This window comes from Rousettus aegyptiacus, unplaced genomic scaffold, assembly GCF_014176215.1.
Source record: "Rousettus aegyptiacus isolate mRouAeg1 unplaced genomic scaffold, mRouAeg1.p scaffold_m13_p_2, whole genome shotgun sequence".
Classification (NCBI taxonomy): domain Eukaryota; kingdom Metazoa; phylum Chordata; class Mammalia; order Chiroptera; family Pteropodidae; genus Rousettus; species Rousettus aegyptiacus.
The window spans coordinates 116,608,180-116,624,199 of NW_023416295.1; the positions used below are offsets into that span (position 1 = coordinate 116,608,180).

Here is a 16,020-nt window from a genome sequence, read left to right on the forward strand (position 1 = left end):
AATATTTTTTGAACCCCAAAATATAAAATAGACAAAAATAGAGCCATTTTAGTGTGGAAGGATGAAGCTGATCCTGTTCACTCGGTCTTCTTCCTTGCTTCTCATAGGCTGCTGTGCAGTTTGAAAACTACAATTCAATACATTCAGTTGACCCCTTACGTTTTGTCAGAGCTAGAAGAGAAATCAAAAACACATTCAATCTAACATTTATTTATTTAGCTTTTCTTTTTGCAACTATAAATTACAATCACTAATACACCTGTAATTCTTTATAGTGTGTTCAACTAACGAATAAGCAAACACAGCATAGGTCAGTTTAAAAGAAATCACAGTACTTGTTAGTGTAATTTGCAAAAGAGGGAAAAAGTCTTGGGCCAGCTTCTTGGAAATAAATATCAAGTAACCATAAAAATATTCAGCCACTGTCCAGGTATTCAGGGATGTTCGTGCACAGTCCCAGGAAGTGCATCAGAGTTCCTCTTTGAAATATCCCAGCTTTGCCAATGACATCTCTTTCCTCAACTGCATAACTTCCCAAAACATCTGATCAACTATACAAACAGAAAAAAGAAACATATAAATCATAAAGTACCACCTTCATTATTTTTAATGTTTCACTCAAAATTTAAGATTAACTGAAATACCAACTGGCATTTCCGAATGACGCATCTAATGCTTAGACATTCTCACTATGTCAAGCTTTTCCATGTACTTGTGAGCATCCCATTTTTATCAATAAATAAGCAATATTCACCAGTTTGCCGCAACTATTTGTTAGATACATCAATGACTATCACTTTAGCCCAACAGAAGGTTGACATTTCAGTGTTCTGGGTAAATGGAGAAGCTATTGCCATCGTTAAGTAATTACACTCAATGCTCAATTATGTGAGAGTTATCTAATTTGTGGATCTTTTTGCTCTAGTTTTCTGTATCTTGGCCATTTTACTTTTCATTAACACTAACAGAGTGAAAAGAAAAATAAGAGACAATCCAGAGAACTCAGTTACATTCTTTGCGCCTGATAATAGGGAAAATTTTGTATATGGTTCAAAGCAGAAATAAAAATAAATGTAGAGGATGATCTGTACATTTCAATTATTTCTACTTTCGTGAGCACCCTCTGTAAATAAAAAAAGATGACTTCGTATTTCAGACAGTAAAAGGTTTTCATCTCACATATGATCAGATTAGACTGATTTAGATCAGTGGTTCTGAACCAGGAAAGATGATGTCTCCACTGGTTCATGTGGCAATGACTAGATACATTTTTCATTACTAGGATCTGGTGAGTAAAGCCCAGGGATGCTATTGAACATCTTACAATGCACAAAATAGTCCCTCAAAACAAAGAACCATCCAGCCCAAAATGTTAATAGTACTGAGGCTGAGGGACCTTGCTTTAGATTTAGTGGCCCTAAATTACTTTTGGCACAGGCACAGATAATAAACAAAATTTTTCGTTAATAATATTCACTTACTACAAACCCGCACACATTATACGATATGTATCAGATACTATCAAGTGGAAAAGTGATAGAAACCAAAGAAGAAACTACTTTTATCATCATCACTCCGCCGTCACTTATGATTTTTTCTTCCTATTTTCATAAATTATCTTTCAGCCTTCCCTATGAACACTTATTTTAACAAATAGAAAAAATATGCCTGACGATTTAACATGAATCATCTGTTCTCCAGTTTAAATCATATTATCTACCAACAGAATTCACAAAGACTTCAATTTTATTAAAGTCATAAAAAGTACTGTACAGTTTAAACAGTTTTATGCTATACAGTCTTTTGAAATTCAGCATCAGAGACAGGGTTCATCTTTATTCTTTCAGGCATTAAAATCTAATTGTATGGGATCCTACCTGACTGTTTTCAACATACCAGAGCTTGAGAAATGCTAAACTAAGTTTTTAGGAGCATGACTAATTTTCCCATAGAATTAAAATTCACTGGTTTACATGATTGAAAGATAGTAGACTTCTGTTAGTTGTTAAGAATATTTTCAGTGCCTAAAAAATATAAACATAAAATTTTCCCACAATTTCAAATACAAAACTGGCATAGACTTGTCCCTGGCCCAGTACTGGTTACTTCTGTTTTAAAACAAACATGTGTACTCAAGCACTGCTTTGGAGCTATCAGGCCATATTCATTTTTATGCCTGATATTTAAGATATTTGGCTATTAATAGCTAAGCTATGTAAGCAATTTAAGTGTCCATCAATAGATAAATAAATAAGAGGTGGAATATTACTCAGCCATAAAAAGGAATGAAATCTTACCATCTGCAACAATATAGATGGACTAGAGGGTATTATGCTAAGTGAAATAAATCAGACAGAGAAAGATAAATACCATATGATTTCGCTTATACATGTAATCTATAAAATAAATGAACAAAAAGAAACAAACTCATTGATACGGAGAACATTTTGATGGTTGCCAGATGAGGGGGACTGAGGGTATGGGTAAAAAAAGGGAAGGGATTAAGAAGTACAAATCAGTAGTTATAAAATAGTCACGGGGATGTAAAGTACAGCATAGGGAATATAGTCGATAATATTATAATAATTATGCATGAGGTCAGGTGGGTAACTAGGCATAAGGGGTGATCGTTTCGAAAGTTTTATAAATGTCTAATCGCTATGTTGTACACCTAAAACTAATATAATATTTTATGTTAACTGTAACTGAGAAATAAAAAACTATTTTTAAAAAGGACATTCAGCTATAAAACCAGCAGTAATCATGAAAGACTATCTTAAAAAAATATCAAAACACTTGCATGAGGTTGGCTCTCCTTGATATATCATGTGCATGTTTCTGCTGATTTAGAATATAGTAATCTTTATTCCATTCAGAATTATCCTTATGACTGCTTTATTAATTCACACGTGAAAGCAGAAAATGCAGAAAAAAATCGTTAGCTCCTTGTGGTTGCCAACAATTAAAATAAATCTGACCATGACTGGAGCTTGCTCATTTTTATCTCTTAAAAAATAAATTCAATGAGCTTTGTACTCCCCTTACACTTACCATCTGGTTTATCATATTCCTCCTAAGAGTTAAAAATGACTCTGATTAAAACTCAAAATTAAGAGAAAAATGAGGCAAACATAAGGAGTAAACACAATGTTTTAAGGGAGACATTTGTTTCCAAATTCCCCACACATTTTATTAGAACTATAAAAGAGACTCAATATAAATATACGGATAATAAAGTTTATTTGGGTATCACTACCATGACCTATACTTTTTACTGAACTTTTATGCAAATATTTTATAACGAGTTGAGAACACTCACCATCCTGCTGCTTCACAAGTCCCTGCTGAATATATCGAATGTATGTAAAAAAGTTACATACAGAAGTGATCTGGGCCAAAAGGAAAAAAGTGCCATAAATAAGCAAATGCCTCATAAAAAAGCAAGCTTTATTAAAATTCACGATCAAGTTACTTACCCTGTATCTACAAAAAGGAGAAATATAATAATAGTTGCTTGAGTCCCCTAATTTTATTCTGTGTTTACAGGACTTACTCTGGCCAGTGAGAGCACATTTTCTGTAAAATAATGATAAACTTTAGTTTTTTAAAATTAAAAGCATTTTGCCCCTATCTTCTGTACAAGCTGTGTATTAGGACAATAAATATTTGAGAACCTAGTATGTACCAGGCGCTATTCTACATGCTCAGCTATGGTGGTGAAAAAAGACCGTCCCTCTCCTTTTAGGGTTTATGATCCAATATATGATCCAATAATGTTTTGCTTAATAGCAAAACATTAACCACGGTTCTAGAAATAAAAGTTAAATGTTTTAAATATATATATCCTATCCTGGAGCGAATTTACAAATGAGTAATCTGATACAGAGCAGCTCTCAGCTTCCCATCAGGACTTTTAAATTTGTCAAGTGGGGGAAAAAAAACATAATGATGATTATTCAAATTTCGAAACATGTTACTGATAGCTTACAGGATGATAGCTTCCAGATAGGTTCTTTTTGGTGTATTTGGTTGGTTTACATGCATTTAATGTGGTACCTAGGCCTGAGTGAGAAATATAAAGGAATAAGTGACCATACAAAAATATCTTATCTTAATTATATAAAGGGTACACTACATTTAGACATAACAACCTTTCTATTTACATACTATAAAATCTAACATTTGATATAAGCGCCTTCTGGTTGGAATTAGGCTGTAAGTCTCTTGAGGACAGGTAAGTATCTTACTCAGCTTTAAATGCCTTGCACTAAGCATGTTTCAGGTACACAGCAGACATTTAATGACTGCTGGTTAAGTGATGGACTACCTGCCACTCACTCTACTAGTGCTCAATAGGATGAAGCTGGCTTGTCTATCAGGCTGCACCTGCAGCAGCCCAGCTGTCACCCTAGCAAGCAGGCTGAATACAAGTACCACTCCCTATTGATGCAAAATTAGTGTAGCTCTAAGAAAAATTAAGTGGCCAATAGCATTTCATGACATTATAAATTATATAGTAATGAAAAACATTAAATAAATATTAAATTTCAGCTATATTTACAAGAAACAAATGTGCCTCCATATTAAGAAAACAAATGGAGAACGTGTATACAACACAGGATAATTTCGAAGGTGGCCATTCAAATCGCAAAACAAGTTTTATCTTTTCAAAGAAATTTTGTCTCTTGTTCCTTTATTAGCAAATTCCTTTAATGATCTATAACAGTATTTAAAAAAAAAAAACCCTAAACTACTAGTTTGGGGAGAATAGAAGGTCAAGAAATTTAAGGCTCAAGTATCAAAAGTCTCTGGAACTTCCCAAAGTATAATTTACACTGAGGAAAAAGTACCATCAAACTGATAAAATTCAATTTATATGCTACTCTTCTGAAAGCAGACTATATCTGTTTGTCTATTATTTTACCTAATTTTGAAAAGCTCTGCTAAAAATGGTTTTAAGTATCAACTTCTAAAATAAAAAAGTGTGTAACTTATCTCATTTTTAAAGCCATTTGTCCCGGCCAATATGTTTTTGTTTGAGCTAGGCGTCGTCAATGCTAATCTCTGATCTCCAATTTCAATGTTTTGTTAACATGCTACACTATCTCACTATCTCTTAATAGCTCTAGCTCCAAGATTTCAAATCCTTGCTTATCGTTTCACTTGAGATGTCAGTATGTTTAAATCCAGACCTATCATCTTCTTCCCCAAAGCACAACCCTCCTATTAATTTTCAAAATGTCACATCATTCTTCCAGTCATCTCTAACTCCTTTGTCTTTTACCTTCTCTCTCCCCAAATCTAATCATCTACTAAATTTTATTAATCTGAAGATTTGTCATATCTTTCCTCTCCATACACTCGCCATTCTCTGAATACATTTCCACATGTATTTTCTTCATCCAAATTCCACCCATGTCAAATCTCCCTCCAAAAACAGTGATCATCACCACTGGATTGATTTTGTCTTCCTCAGAAGTCCCACAGCATGGTGCCATTCATTTACGGATTATTTTCATAACCTAGCCCATGAGGGCCTTGGCCAGGGCCATACTTCACATTTCATAAAAGAGGACAATATCTTCCTTAACTTTTCCCCCCACACAATATGTACTACAAACAAAAAAAAAAAAAAAAAAAATGGGGTTCTGGCCCTATTCCCACAAGCACAAGATCCTTAATATGTAAACTGTTCCCTGACCCTAATCTATATGATCTATATATAATCTATATAAACACTATGTAAATCCATTTTAACTGATATCCTCATTTGTCATATGATATTTGCGCATGTTTAAGTGTGATATATAATGCAAACACAAATTTAAAAATTTACAATAAATACTACTATATGCTAAATTTAAAATAAGGTATAACATGGACCTTAAAAGCATGAAGACTGCTATCATCAATGATCAGAATAAAAATACTTGGATGTTTGTGAGGGAGTAGAATTTAGGAACGTAGTTTCCCCAAAATTCAGAGGCTACTGTGCTACAGGCATAACAGAGGAGGAGTATAAAACAGGACACAAGTCTAGGTGGATGTGTGGCTCACAAAGCAAATGCATGACTAAGTCCCCTCCACAAAGTTACCCAAATACTAACCCGCTGTGATCCTGTTGAGAATGTACTGTGCATAACAGGAAATAGGAAGAATCACACAACGCCTATAACAGGCTTTAACACAGACCTACGGTGAATCTCAACCAGACTTTTTCTCTTCTGCCTTCAAAATGATCCAGACGAGAGTCACTTACTGTCTTTTATGAGCTGTCTTGGGCTTTCTGGTCCCCTATATTAATTTAGTTCTTAACCACCAACTAAGCAGCTTCCTCAAAATCTTTCCAAGTCACTTTTTAAAGAGCTGTGCCAAAGGTTTTAGGTACAGTTGATTTTACTCTTTCTTCCTCGTAGGACTGGATGAAAATAAAAGCCCACCCTGCTATGAAATGTGGAAGTCTTAACTCATTCTGAAAGTTTATTAATTGTCAAATTTCTCTCACATATGGAAGGTGGAACTGATTATTTACCAAAATGAGAATCCTTTATTATGACAGTATGAAAGGGGATAACTAATCAAGTCTTTTGGTACCAAAGTCTTTTTGATACCTGTTTTCATGCTTCAAAAAACTTAGTCTAATTCACTGCCTTCTCAAACTATTTTTGATAACCTTCAGAAAGAAGTATTTTACACAGAAACCCAAGACACACAACTATACAAACATACAGAACGAAAATTCTGCTTATGACCAATAAAAGTGATTGCATGATTAACTAATGGGTCATAATATGTGGTTTAAAAAAAATGTTTCTCACACCTGGTCTACTTGGACCCCTAACGTGTATGTATACTTCTGTAGTTAAAAGAGCTCTCCTTTGATTCTAATTTGGAATGCTATTGTCCCACACTGACTGGGGATCTGTGCTTGAGCTGCACAGACTTTAAATAGAAAACTGACGAGAAATTTACCCACATTTAAAACTAGAAAAACTAAATAACTGCAATATATAAAAATTTCAAAACTCAGTATCTTCCACAAGACATGGTTTTGAAAACATACTTTGGTCCTCCACATTCAACTGCAGATGCTTTCACAAATCGAATAGGTTGTAATCCCACTGGCTCAATGCTTAGAGTATTGTTTTCCACAGCCTCCAGAACAGCTGAAGCCAACTTAAAAAAAAAAAAAAAAAAGAAGTTTTAGACAATATGCTGGCAGAAAAATATCAAATTTGTATTATATAGCAAACCCCAAGTTCTGCTAGCTTGGCCTTAGCCAAGGAAAATAACACATAATATTGGTTTGAATTATTTTACAATTCAAACATTGCTATGAAAGACAATTCAGTTATAGCTAAATAACTTTTCTCATTATCTGGAAGAAGATTAAAGGCATTAATACCAGTCTCTGTTCAACCTTACCCACAATTAGCATCCACTGTTACTATAACTTCAAAAGGAATACCCTAATGCTTTATTTTGCTAAATATTTGCAATATTTTTAATACCGGTCATTCCTAACACAGCAATATATACTAAGTATCACTGCATATTTCCTGAACTTATATTTATGTGTACAACCGTGAGCCTACAAAAGAATTAACAGAATTATCAAATATTAAATGCCCAGATGGCAACTGACAAACCACAAAATGAAACAGCCAAACTACTTCAGTCTGGCAAGATTACTAATACTGAATGGCCTACCTAAAACTAGACACGGAGCTTAGAAGAATATGTAGATTGGGCTCCACAGTCCTAAATATACATATCTCTGTGCCCAGGTGCAAGAATTCTGTAATTTAAGTTCCTAGACATAGAGGTCAGGGAGTATACATTATCATTTTGATAGCTGAACTCCAAGGACAGCCCCCACTGAACCACACCCAACAATTCATAACATAGCTACGTATCAAAAGTGTGTTTAAGGCTGGTCTTAATTTCTCTTTACAAGTAATGTTATCAAGAAATTTTCTAAAGACTTAAGACTCTTAGGATTAAATATCTTAAAAATTGATAGGCTATTTGAAGACAAACCTTCTATATGTAAGAACAAATTAAAATTATGACCTTACATTTATATAGTGCCTTATGTTTTTAAAAAGCTTTTGTATCTACTTAATTCACTTCACTTTATCCACCTAATGACCCTGTGGACATAGGTAAGGAAGCCACTTTTTCCCATTTTAAAGATGAAGATACTAAATATGACTTTTTATCACATACAGATAAACCCCACAAATACCACAGAACTTCCCTTATACTGAACCCCAGACTGGGAATCAAGAAAGAGGTCCTACCCCCAATACATATTCAAGACTTCACTCCAAGTGTAAAACACACTTCAGTATGAATGGCCCTCTGCTCAAATAAGATGTTCACTACCTTAATGCCAAGAAATTATTATGACTCTAATATGTAATGGAAAAATTGCAAAACATGACATTTTATAACAACTTATTTATGTTAAAGGTATTAAAATATATGAATTGGTAAAAGGTATGTGAACAACTCTAATGCATTCCTATTAAAACTTTTTTTCAATTACCTCACTTTTTGAGAATGTTAAACATGGGAAGATATCTTCCTGATAGATTTTGTCTAAGAAAGGACACGTTCTGTCCATTGTGGGCTCATCCTTCCAAGATCTGAATTCATTATACAGAGATAAGTCAGCCTGACAAACCAAAAGAAAACACAAAATAACCTTTTAAAAAGTACAAACATAAAATCACTTTATAAAACTAAAACCTAATTTAAACATTACTGAAAAAGAAGTATTCTTCATCTAAAATAATAAAATCGAACCATTCTTGATTAGTTACAATAACTGGTAGAATTTTTCTTTATAAAACTCCAAACTCCCAAGTGACTAATTGCCGCTTTTCAATGTATCCACTACGGTGTTTAATGATGCTACCATTATTCCTCCCCCAAACAATAATGTGAGGCTCCTTTTAGGACACACGTGCACACTGTTCTGAATAGAAAAAAATGATGACAAGTCTTTTCTGAAAATAATCAAAAAGTAATTTGGACCCAAGTAAATTAAATAAAGTGTTTGAATAAACCGAGGCTGCCTAAATTGTGAAACCAAAAGTTCTGCTATTACCTAAAGGCATTTCCAAAGGAATTTCCAAAATGTTTATTGCATAAGCAGCAAGACTAAAAGAAGCACACGTGCAAGCCTCCTAAATTGACTATCTTAAAATATAACAGTTATTTAGATATTCTTTGGCATATGAACATCTAGTAACTACCAACTGGATTATTAACAATAACCCACACTCACATTCACCTCCCTATTCACTCTTCCAGTTGTCTCTTTCCCCACTCCCTTTTAACAAATTTTCTCTAAGTATTCTTCTCTATAGATTCTCTCAGCCCAGCTCAATATTACCTGTCACTACATAAAGCTGCACCTATCCCAAACACCCACGAGTCACGTCCCTCATCCTGCTGCAGCTCTAAGCTGCTCTTGTCCAGAAGCACTGAGCACACTACAAATGCTGACCTAACTACCTCTACGGCATCCAGGACAGCTCGACTGATGACAGATAGTCTACCTGAAAACAACAAAAGGCTGAGTGTATCCAACCTTTCCTACAGACTTTCTTTTAAAGTGTGTAAGGGCAATCTCAATGTGAATTTTTTCCATTCCAATTCATAAATTCTTTGAATCAAAGCTAAAGGCAAATGGATAAAAACATTAGCAGATAAGTAATGCTTACATTTTCCAATTCCCTTTGTAAAATTTACCCTTTAGTGGACATAAATCCCAACGAAGATAAATGGTGCTCTAAAGAAAGATTCTGATTTAAAGGCAATAATTTAAACTATTTATTAAAAACTGACTCTGTGCCCAGAACTATGCTAAGCACTTCATAAACAGTCCTCACAGCTAAGCAAGACAGATATTATGATCTTTGTTATAGATAAGAAAACTAGGGATTAGAGAGATAAAGTTGCCCAAGGTTACAGAGCAAGAAACCAGTAAAAGTTTAAATTCACATCTAAGTGACTTAATCTCAAAGCCTTACAGAATGCATGTGGGTATGCCTGCAGGCATCTTTGTTTTAAATGCTGCAAATGACATTATTGAATGCTCTCATCAGATTTTCTATAGAAATATGAATATGCTGCATTTTATTTCAAATCGTTTTATATTTTACTAAGACACGGGTCAAATGTTTCCTTTGTCTAATAAAACTCTTTGACAAGTTTTTCACAAAACATTAGAATACATGATATATCTAGAAAGCAAGTTATAATTTTGAAGTTATATGCTGCCTATTCATATTTTAAGGGATTCCATAAACTAAAAACAAAACTTTAAAATGTTCCATGAGAAAATATTTAAATTTTGTTAGTGGAAATAGGAAAAAGGGTAAAAAATTACACACACTGAGAAGCTTAGCAAAAATACGAGTTGCACCAAGCAAATAAAAATGCTATATAAATTCAAAGAAATTAAAGTTGTGAATAGTTTCGTAAATATTTAACAGAAACAAATGTTAATTTTAGATTTTGTCACTTTCAGATCTGACGAAGTCCTGAACTTCTCTCTTAGTAGTATCTCTCGATAATACCTAAAAAATGTAATTCAATTAAAATATGTAACAACCTTGGTTATTCAGTTTAATAAGCTCTTGGCTTCCGTGTAAAATTTAATTGAATGAGCACACACAGCTTCTTAAAGATTAACAATGAACTTGAATTTGACAATGTAAAATATAGCCTTGGGAAAAAAAGAAGTCGGAGGGCTGCTCTACGAATTACTGATCAATCCCCTTGGAAATGTATTCTCATCGCATGCAATGATTAAGTAAAAATATTTTACAATTATACAATTTTTACTCAAAACAGGTCAGTACAGTTTCACAATAAGTTATCTTTACAACATGTCTTTTAAAATGACAAGGCCACCATTAGCTGTATATTTGTTGCTTAATTATCTGAATTAATTTTCAGACTACCTTTACTCTTACTCCTTTAACTCTATTTCTCCCAGAATTTAAGTAAAATCAACACATTTTTCTTCAAGAAAATCATCTTATTTTCATACATTTCTTACATCTGTATTTTGTTAGCGCTCCCTAGCAATAAATTTTGATTATCCAGATCATTAAAGCCATGTACTATCCTTTAAGCAAAACATGACAGTTTACTCCCTAAATGAAATATTGAGATTAAGAAACTTACCCAGTTTCCAGCAGGTACTCCAAAGCCAGCCAGGTAGAGAACGGAACTGAAGAATCCCTGAAAGCAGCCAGCTCTAGACAAAGCCTCCCCCATTTTAATACTGCATATTTTGTACTAAAAATTTTGCTGGCAAAAATCATAACTGACACCTCAGTGATGAGAATTAATAAGTATCAACAGAGTCAGAGGGGACAGTCCTTGACGAGTTACCTCTTTGCAGTCTTTTACAATTGGCTGTATCACATTGAGGTCCTGATGACTGCCACTCATGGCACTGCTTGTACTTTTATTTCTTGTATGCCCCTTCTTAAAAGGTGTCTTTCCACCTGGCAGAGGCTCTTGAGTGGGTGACGTTGGAGAACTGGACAATACAAGTGTCTTCAATGCAGCTACTTCAGCTTGAAGTACATCAATCTTGAAAAGAAATCAACATAGTTGCATACACTAAATACTTTTATGAAAGATGCAATTTGACAATTTGGTCAAAAGACTTTCCTTTTAGAGATGAAATATAAGTTTAATTTGCATTTTCTGTGGAGTAACAACAGGAAAGTAAAACCAAGTTTTTTGATGTTTCCTATGCTTTGGATTCAGCTACTATGTCAACTGAAATTTTTAAAATTATCAAAATGTCTAACATTTATGTGAATTTTCAAAATTTTCACAATAGCTTATGATTAGTTGTAGTTCATTCCTAAAACAGTAAAATCTAATAACATTTTGGTGACTTTTTTTTCAGTGAAGTAAGAAAATAAGTATTAACTTTAAAATGTGGTTATATGATCCTTTTGATAATACATGTGATTCATGAGCCTTTAAATCACTTAGTTGTAACACAAATGGATACCAAAAATTCACTTTTAATTTTACCTACACAGTAGCTATTTTCTCCTTTATAGTTTCCTATAGCTTCTAAATATTCTAAAATAAGTGCCACTTTTACAATCAGAACAAAATCCAGTAAGTGTTAAAGTATCTTTAACACAGTAATCACTACACATTTTATACTATTAAAAGCAATAAAAGCTTACTTTTCCTTGTGCTTCTTTTAGCTGTTTTTCTGCTGTTGCCTGTTTGACATTTGCTTCTCTCACCATCTTATGAGCTTCCTGAAAAAGTTAACATCTCAAATTTTGGAAACAAAGTATTAAGCATTTGTTATAAAAAAAAAATGTTTTTATAAGTGACTGAAGCAAAGATATATTACCAAAATGTGGCCTGAAAATAAGCATTCAATGTCAACTACTGAAATAGCAGTTGTCAGCAGAAAGACACACTATTAGGAATTAGTAATAAGTACCTTCTTTTAGTACCTATTACCACTGAGGCAGCCAAGTTGAGTCAATCACTCTGATCCATGGTTGAGTAAAGGACTGTGAACATGATGAAAGAAAATATATGACTCAAGTGTCAAACTCAACTTCTGTGCAGTTAGGTTCTTATATACATATACATATATGTGTGGAGATATATCTATATTTTCATATTATTAATAATAACTAAGACATACAGAAGAGACACGTAAAAATATTAACGCATCAATAATGCTGCAGTTTAAAGGAATGACAGCTAACCCTAGAACTTGTAATAAAAAAAAACACACAAATGATAATCAGTGATGACTTTGTACAAAGCATTCTAAAAAGAAAAATCAGTTTACCCTTTAATAGAGTCTTAATTTTTTAGTAGCACAAAGATGAAATTCCACGTATTTAACTCTCTTTCACTCGTATATTCTTCGAACACTTATTCATGCCATCGCTTTGTGAGGTTCTGTTCCAGCTGTTCATAATATACTGGGAAAAAAGGCAAGGTCCCTGCTCTTAAGGAGCTCGCAACTGGGTTACAATCGAATAATTAAAATAGCTGAGTAAGAATTCTGGATTTTATTCTAAATACAATATGAAGCCTTATGTTTTTTTTTAAAGAAGAGAATAACATGATCAAACTTATATTTTTAAAAGATTACTGTTGTATGGCATAACCCCTATAAAGGATTAAAGAGAGACCAGAACAGTATAGGATACTTGAGATAATCCCTTGGGATGTAAGAACATACATATACATACATACATACATACATATATACATAATTTTATAACTTTGATTTACGGTTTATGAGACAGAAGAAAGAGAGGAAGGGGGGAAGAGAGAGAAAAGAAATCGGCTACAAAGATACTTAGTAAATGTTTTGACAGTGACAGCCTCACCAGATCCATCAACTGTTCAGCAGCAGAGTAGCAAACTGGAAGTTCTCCATCTCAGAGTTTGACAATGGCATTCCCATTTGTTCATTTGCCATTAAGTACTGAAGTGAATTGCAGTTTATGTGTGCCCATGAACACGCATTTACAGAATATGTCAGTAAGAGAACCTTTACTGTCAATGCTTTAGAATGAGATGAGAATAACTGTGAAAACTTTCTACACACAATTATATTGGCTATATTGTCAAAATCCTTAAGGGCTGCCAAATTTAATAATGAGATAAGCATTTTTTCTTTTGAAAATAACATGTTTCGGATTTGCTACATTTTTCTGTAATGATAAGTGTCTGTCAATAGAACTATTTGGCAGATATTGTCAGAAGAATAAACATATCTCATCTGACTCTTCAAGATGTGACATTTTAACTATAGATGCGAAATAACTCATGTTATATAGAGAATATTTGTTTAAATGTTTAGAAATGGACTTTGCTTTCATGTTTAGAAGTGGACTATGCAACTTGGACTAAACCTCTCACAGGGAAACAGTTAGACTGGACAGGGGGTAGTGGGGGAGGCAGATAAGAGTAAATGGGGGGTCGAACATAGTGAAAGAAAGAAATTTAACTCTGGGTGGTGAAACACATTGCAATACACACATGATGTATTACTGAATTGTACACTTGAAACCTATAAGATTTTATTAATCAATGTCACCCCAATAAATTTAATTAAAGAAAATAAAAAGTTGGACAATTTTTTAAAAAATGTGTTTGAAGGCATTAGAGAGCAAATAAAATAGCGAAGGGTTGGGGGAACCAAGATTCAGGAGAAGAGGTAAACCCAGAAAAGTGAGCTGGGATTGAGGTGACTGTTCCACTAGAGACATAAGGGGTATAGTGAAAAGGTATAACACACATGTAACGAGTCCAAAAAGGAAAGAAAGAGAGCTAGAATGAGGGAAAAGCAGTCTCTAAAAAGGTAATGTATAGGATTTTGCGCAATGACAAAAATATCAAAATTGATAGAAAAACAGTTGGAAAACTTTTCTATCACTCTATCGTTCTGAAGTTGAGAACGAGAGAAGTATCATCTACAACACAAGTCAGCAAACTTTTTCTGTAAGGGCCACACGGTAAGTAGTTTCGGCTTTGTGGGCCATGCAGTCTGTTGCAACTACACGACTCCACTGTTGCAGTGTGAAAGCACCCCTGACAACACGTACACAAATGAGTGTGGCCATTACAATAAAAATTTATGGGAACTAAAGTCTGAATTTCATATAGTTTTTATTATGTCCCAAAACATTCTTTTAATCCCACCCAACCATTAAAAAAATATAAAAACCAATCTTAGCTCAGAGCTGTTCAAAATTAGACCAAGACTAATTTTGCCCTGCAGACTGTAGTTTTCAGACCTCTAATCTATGCAAACATTCAAATCTTTTCACTTACAAACTCTGAAAACAGAATTTTTTGCCTATCTGGTTAGCAGTGATTCAAATGAAGGTGTTTTTTCTCTGTTTAAGATAATTTTTAAATTTAACAGCCTTTCAATTTGCAAAAACAGTGTGTTGGTATTAGAGAAGACAAAATTCAGTAGAGAATCTTCTATAACTGACAATGGAACTGAAAATTTAGTATAATGATTTAATATAGAGAAAGATATACTTCTCTCATCTGAATGAATGTTTTCTGTGGGTTATCAGCAGCATTAAATCTAATTTAAAAAATGGCACTTACACCAGATCTTCACCTGGATCATAAATTGTTAAAACAAGATTTTCAAAAACAAGATAACATATTCAATCACATTCCTCTCACTAAATAATGCACATGCGCATGCACATACACATATGTTTTAGTGAGAAGTATTTTGTACTAGTATAAAAATTTTTAAGCATTTTTATTATTGTCTTGCTCTTTAAATCTTTTGTTTTATAATTTATGTAACACATTATTATGTACTTTAGTGTATGTTTATAATATGTAAGTATTATGCTCTTAGAGCAGTGCCTAGCACATAGCAAACTCTCAGTAAACATTAGGTATCTTCATCATAATAAAGGTACATGCTCAACTTTTCCTTTTACTGATCAGGTACATGAACGCAGACTTTGGTATCTACTGGTCTAGGTAAGAAATGATGGTGGCTTGGAAGACAGTGTTAGCAATACCAAAATATAAAGGCAGATGGATCTGCTTTATGTTCTCGAGGTAGTATCACAAGATCTTTCTATAAATTTGATTGTGGGATGAAGGAAAAAGAGGCTTCAATGATGATTTCTTTTCTGTGGCTTGAGACATATGGAATTGCTGTTTATGGTTCTTACAGTAGTACTGAAGGCAAGAGTTAATAATTTGAGTCCCAGCCTTGCTTCTTTGTTTATCTACGCCTCATTTTCTTCACAGGAAAAAAACTGATAATAATTTGCACTATATGCCTCATAGCATTATAAAGAGAAAACTTTAAACATCATAGAAATTTACTAAAACTGGCTGATAAAACATAAAAAACATCTTAAGATTATCTTTTTTTTCCCAAGTAAATGTACACTACTTTGTAAAGCATTCTTTTAACTGCATTTTATATTTTCTCAGAATCTGAGA

At 33.4% G+C, this 16,020-nt stretch overlaps 1 protein-coding gene across 9 annotated transcripts in view; it reads right to left on the reverse strand.

Annotated features, from left to right (window-relative positions):
- Positions 1–194: 194 nt before the first annotated feature.
- The window catches only part of LOC107514511 (RAB3A interacting protein), a 43,293-nt gene continuing 27,467 nt past the window's right edge, over positions 195–16,020 (reverse strand). For 3 of the 9 annotated variants that reach the window (XM_016152308.2, XM_016152309.2, XM_016152306.2), the window contains exons 5-10: positions 12,237–12,314; positions 11,416–11,619; positions 8,552–8,680; positions 7,064–7,176; positions 3,320–3,576; positions 195–551 (exon numbers count right to left, since the gene is read on the reverse strand). In XM_016152308.2, the coding sequence (XP_016007794.1) occupies positions 469–551; positions 3,320–3,576; positions 7,064–7,176; positions 8,552–8,680; positions 11,416–11,619; positions 12,237–12,314 (864 nt within the window). In that variant the 3' untranslated portion in view covers positions 195–468. Of the gene's footprint in view, positions 552–3,319; positions 3,577–7,063; positions 7,177–8,551; positions 8,681–11,415; positions 11,620–12,236; positions 12,315–12,505; positions 12,579–16,020 lie in introns of all 9 variants that reach the window. The other 6 variants (XM_016152312.2, XM_016152311.2, XM_016152315.2 and 3 more) reach the window with 5 other exon arrangements.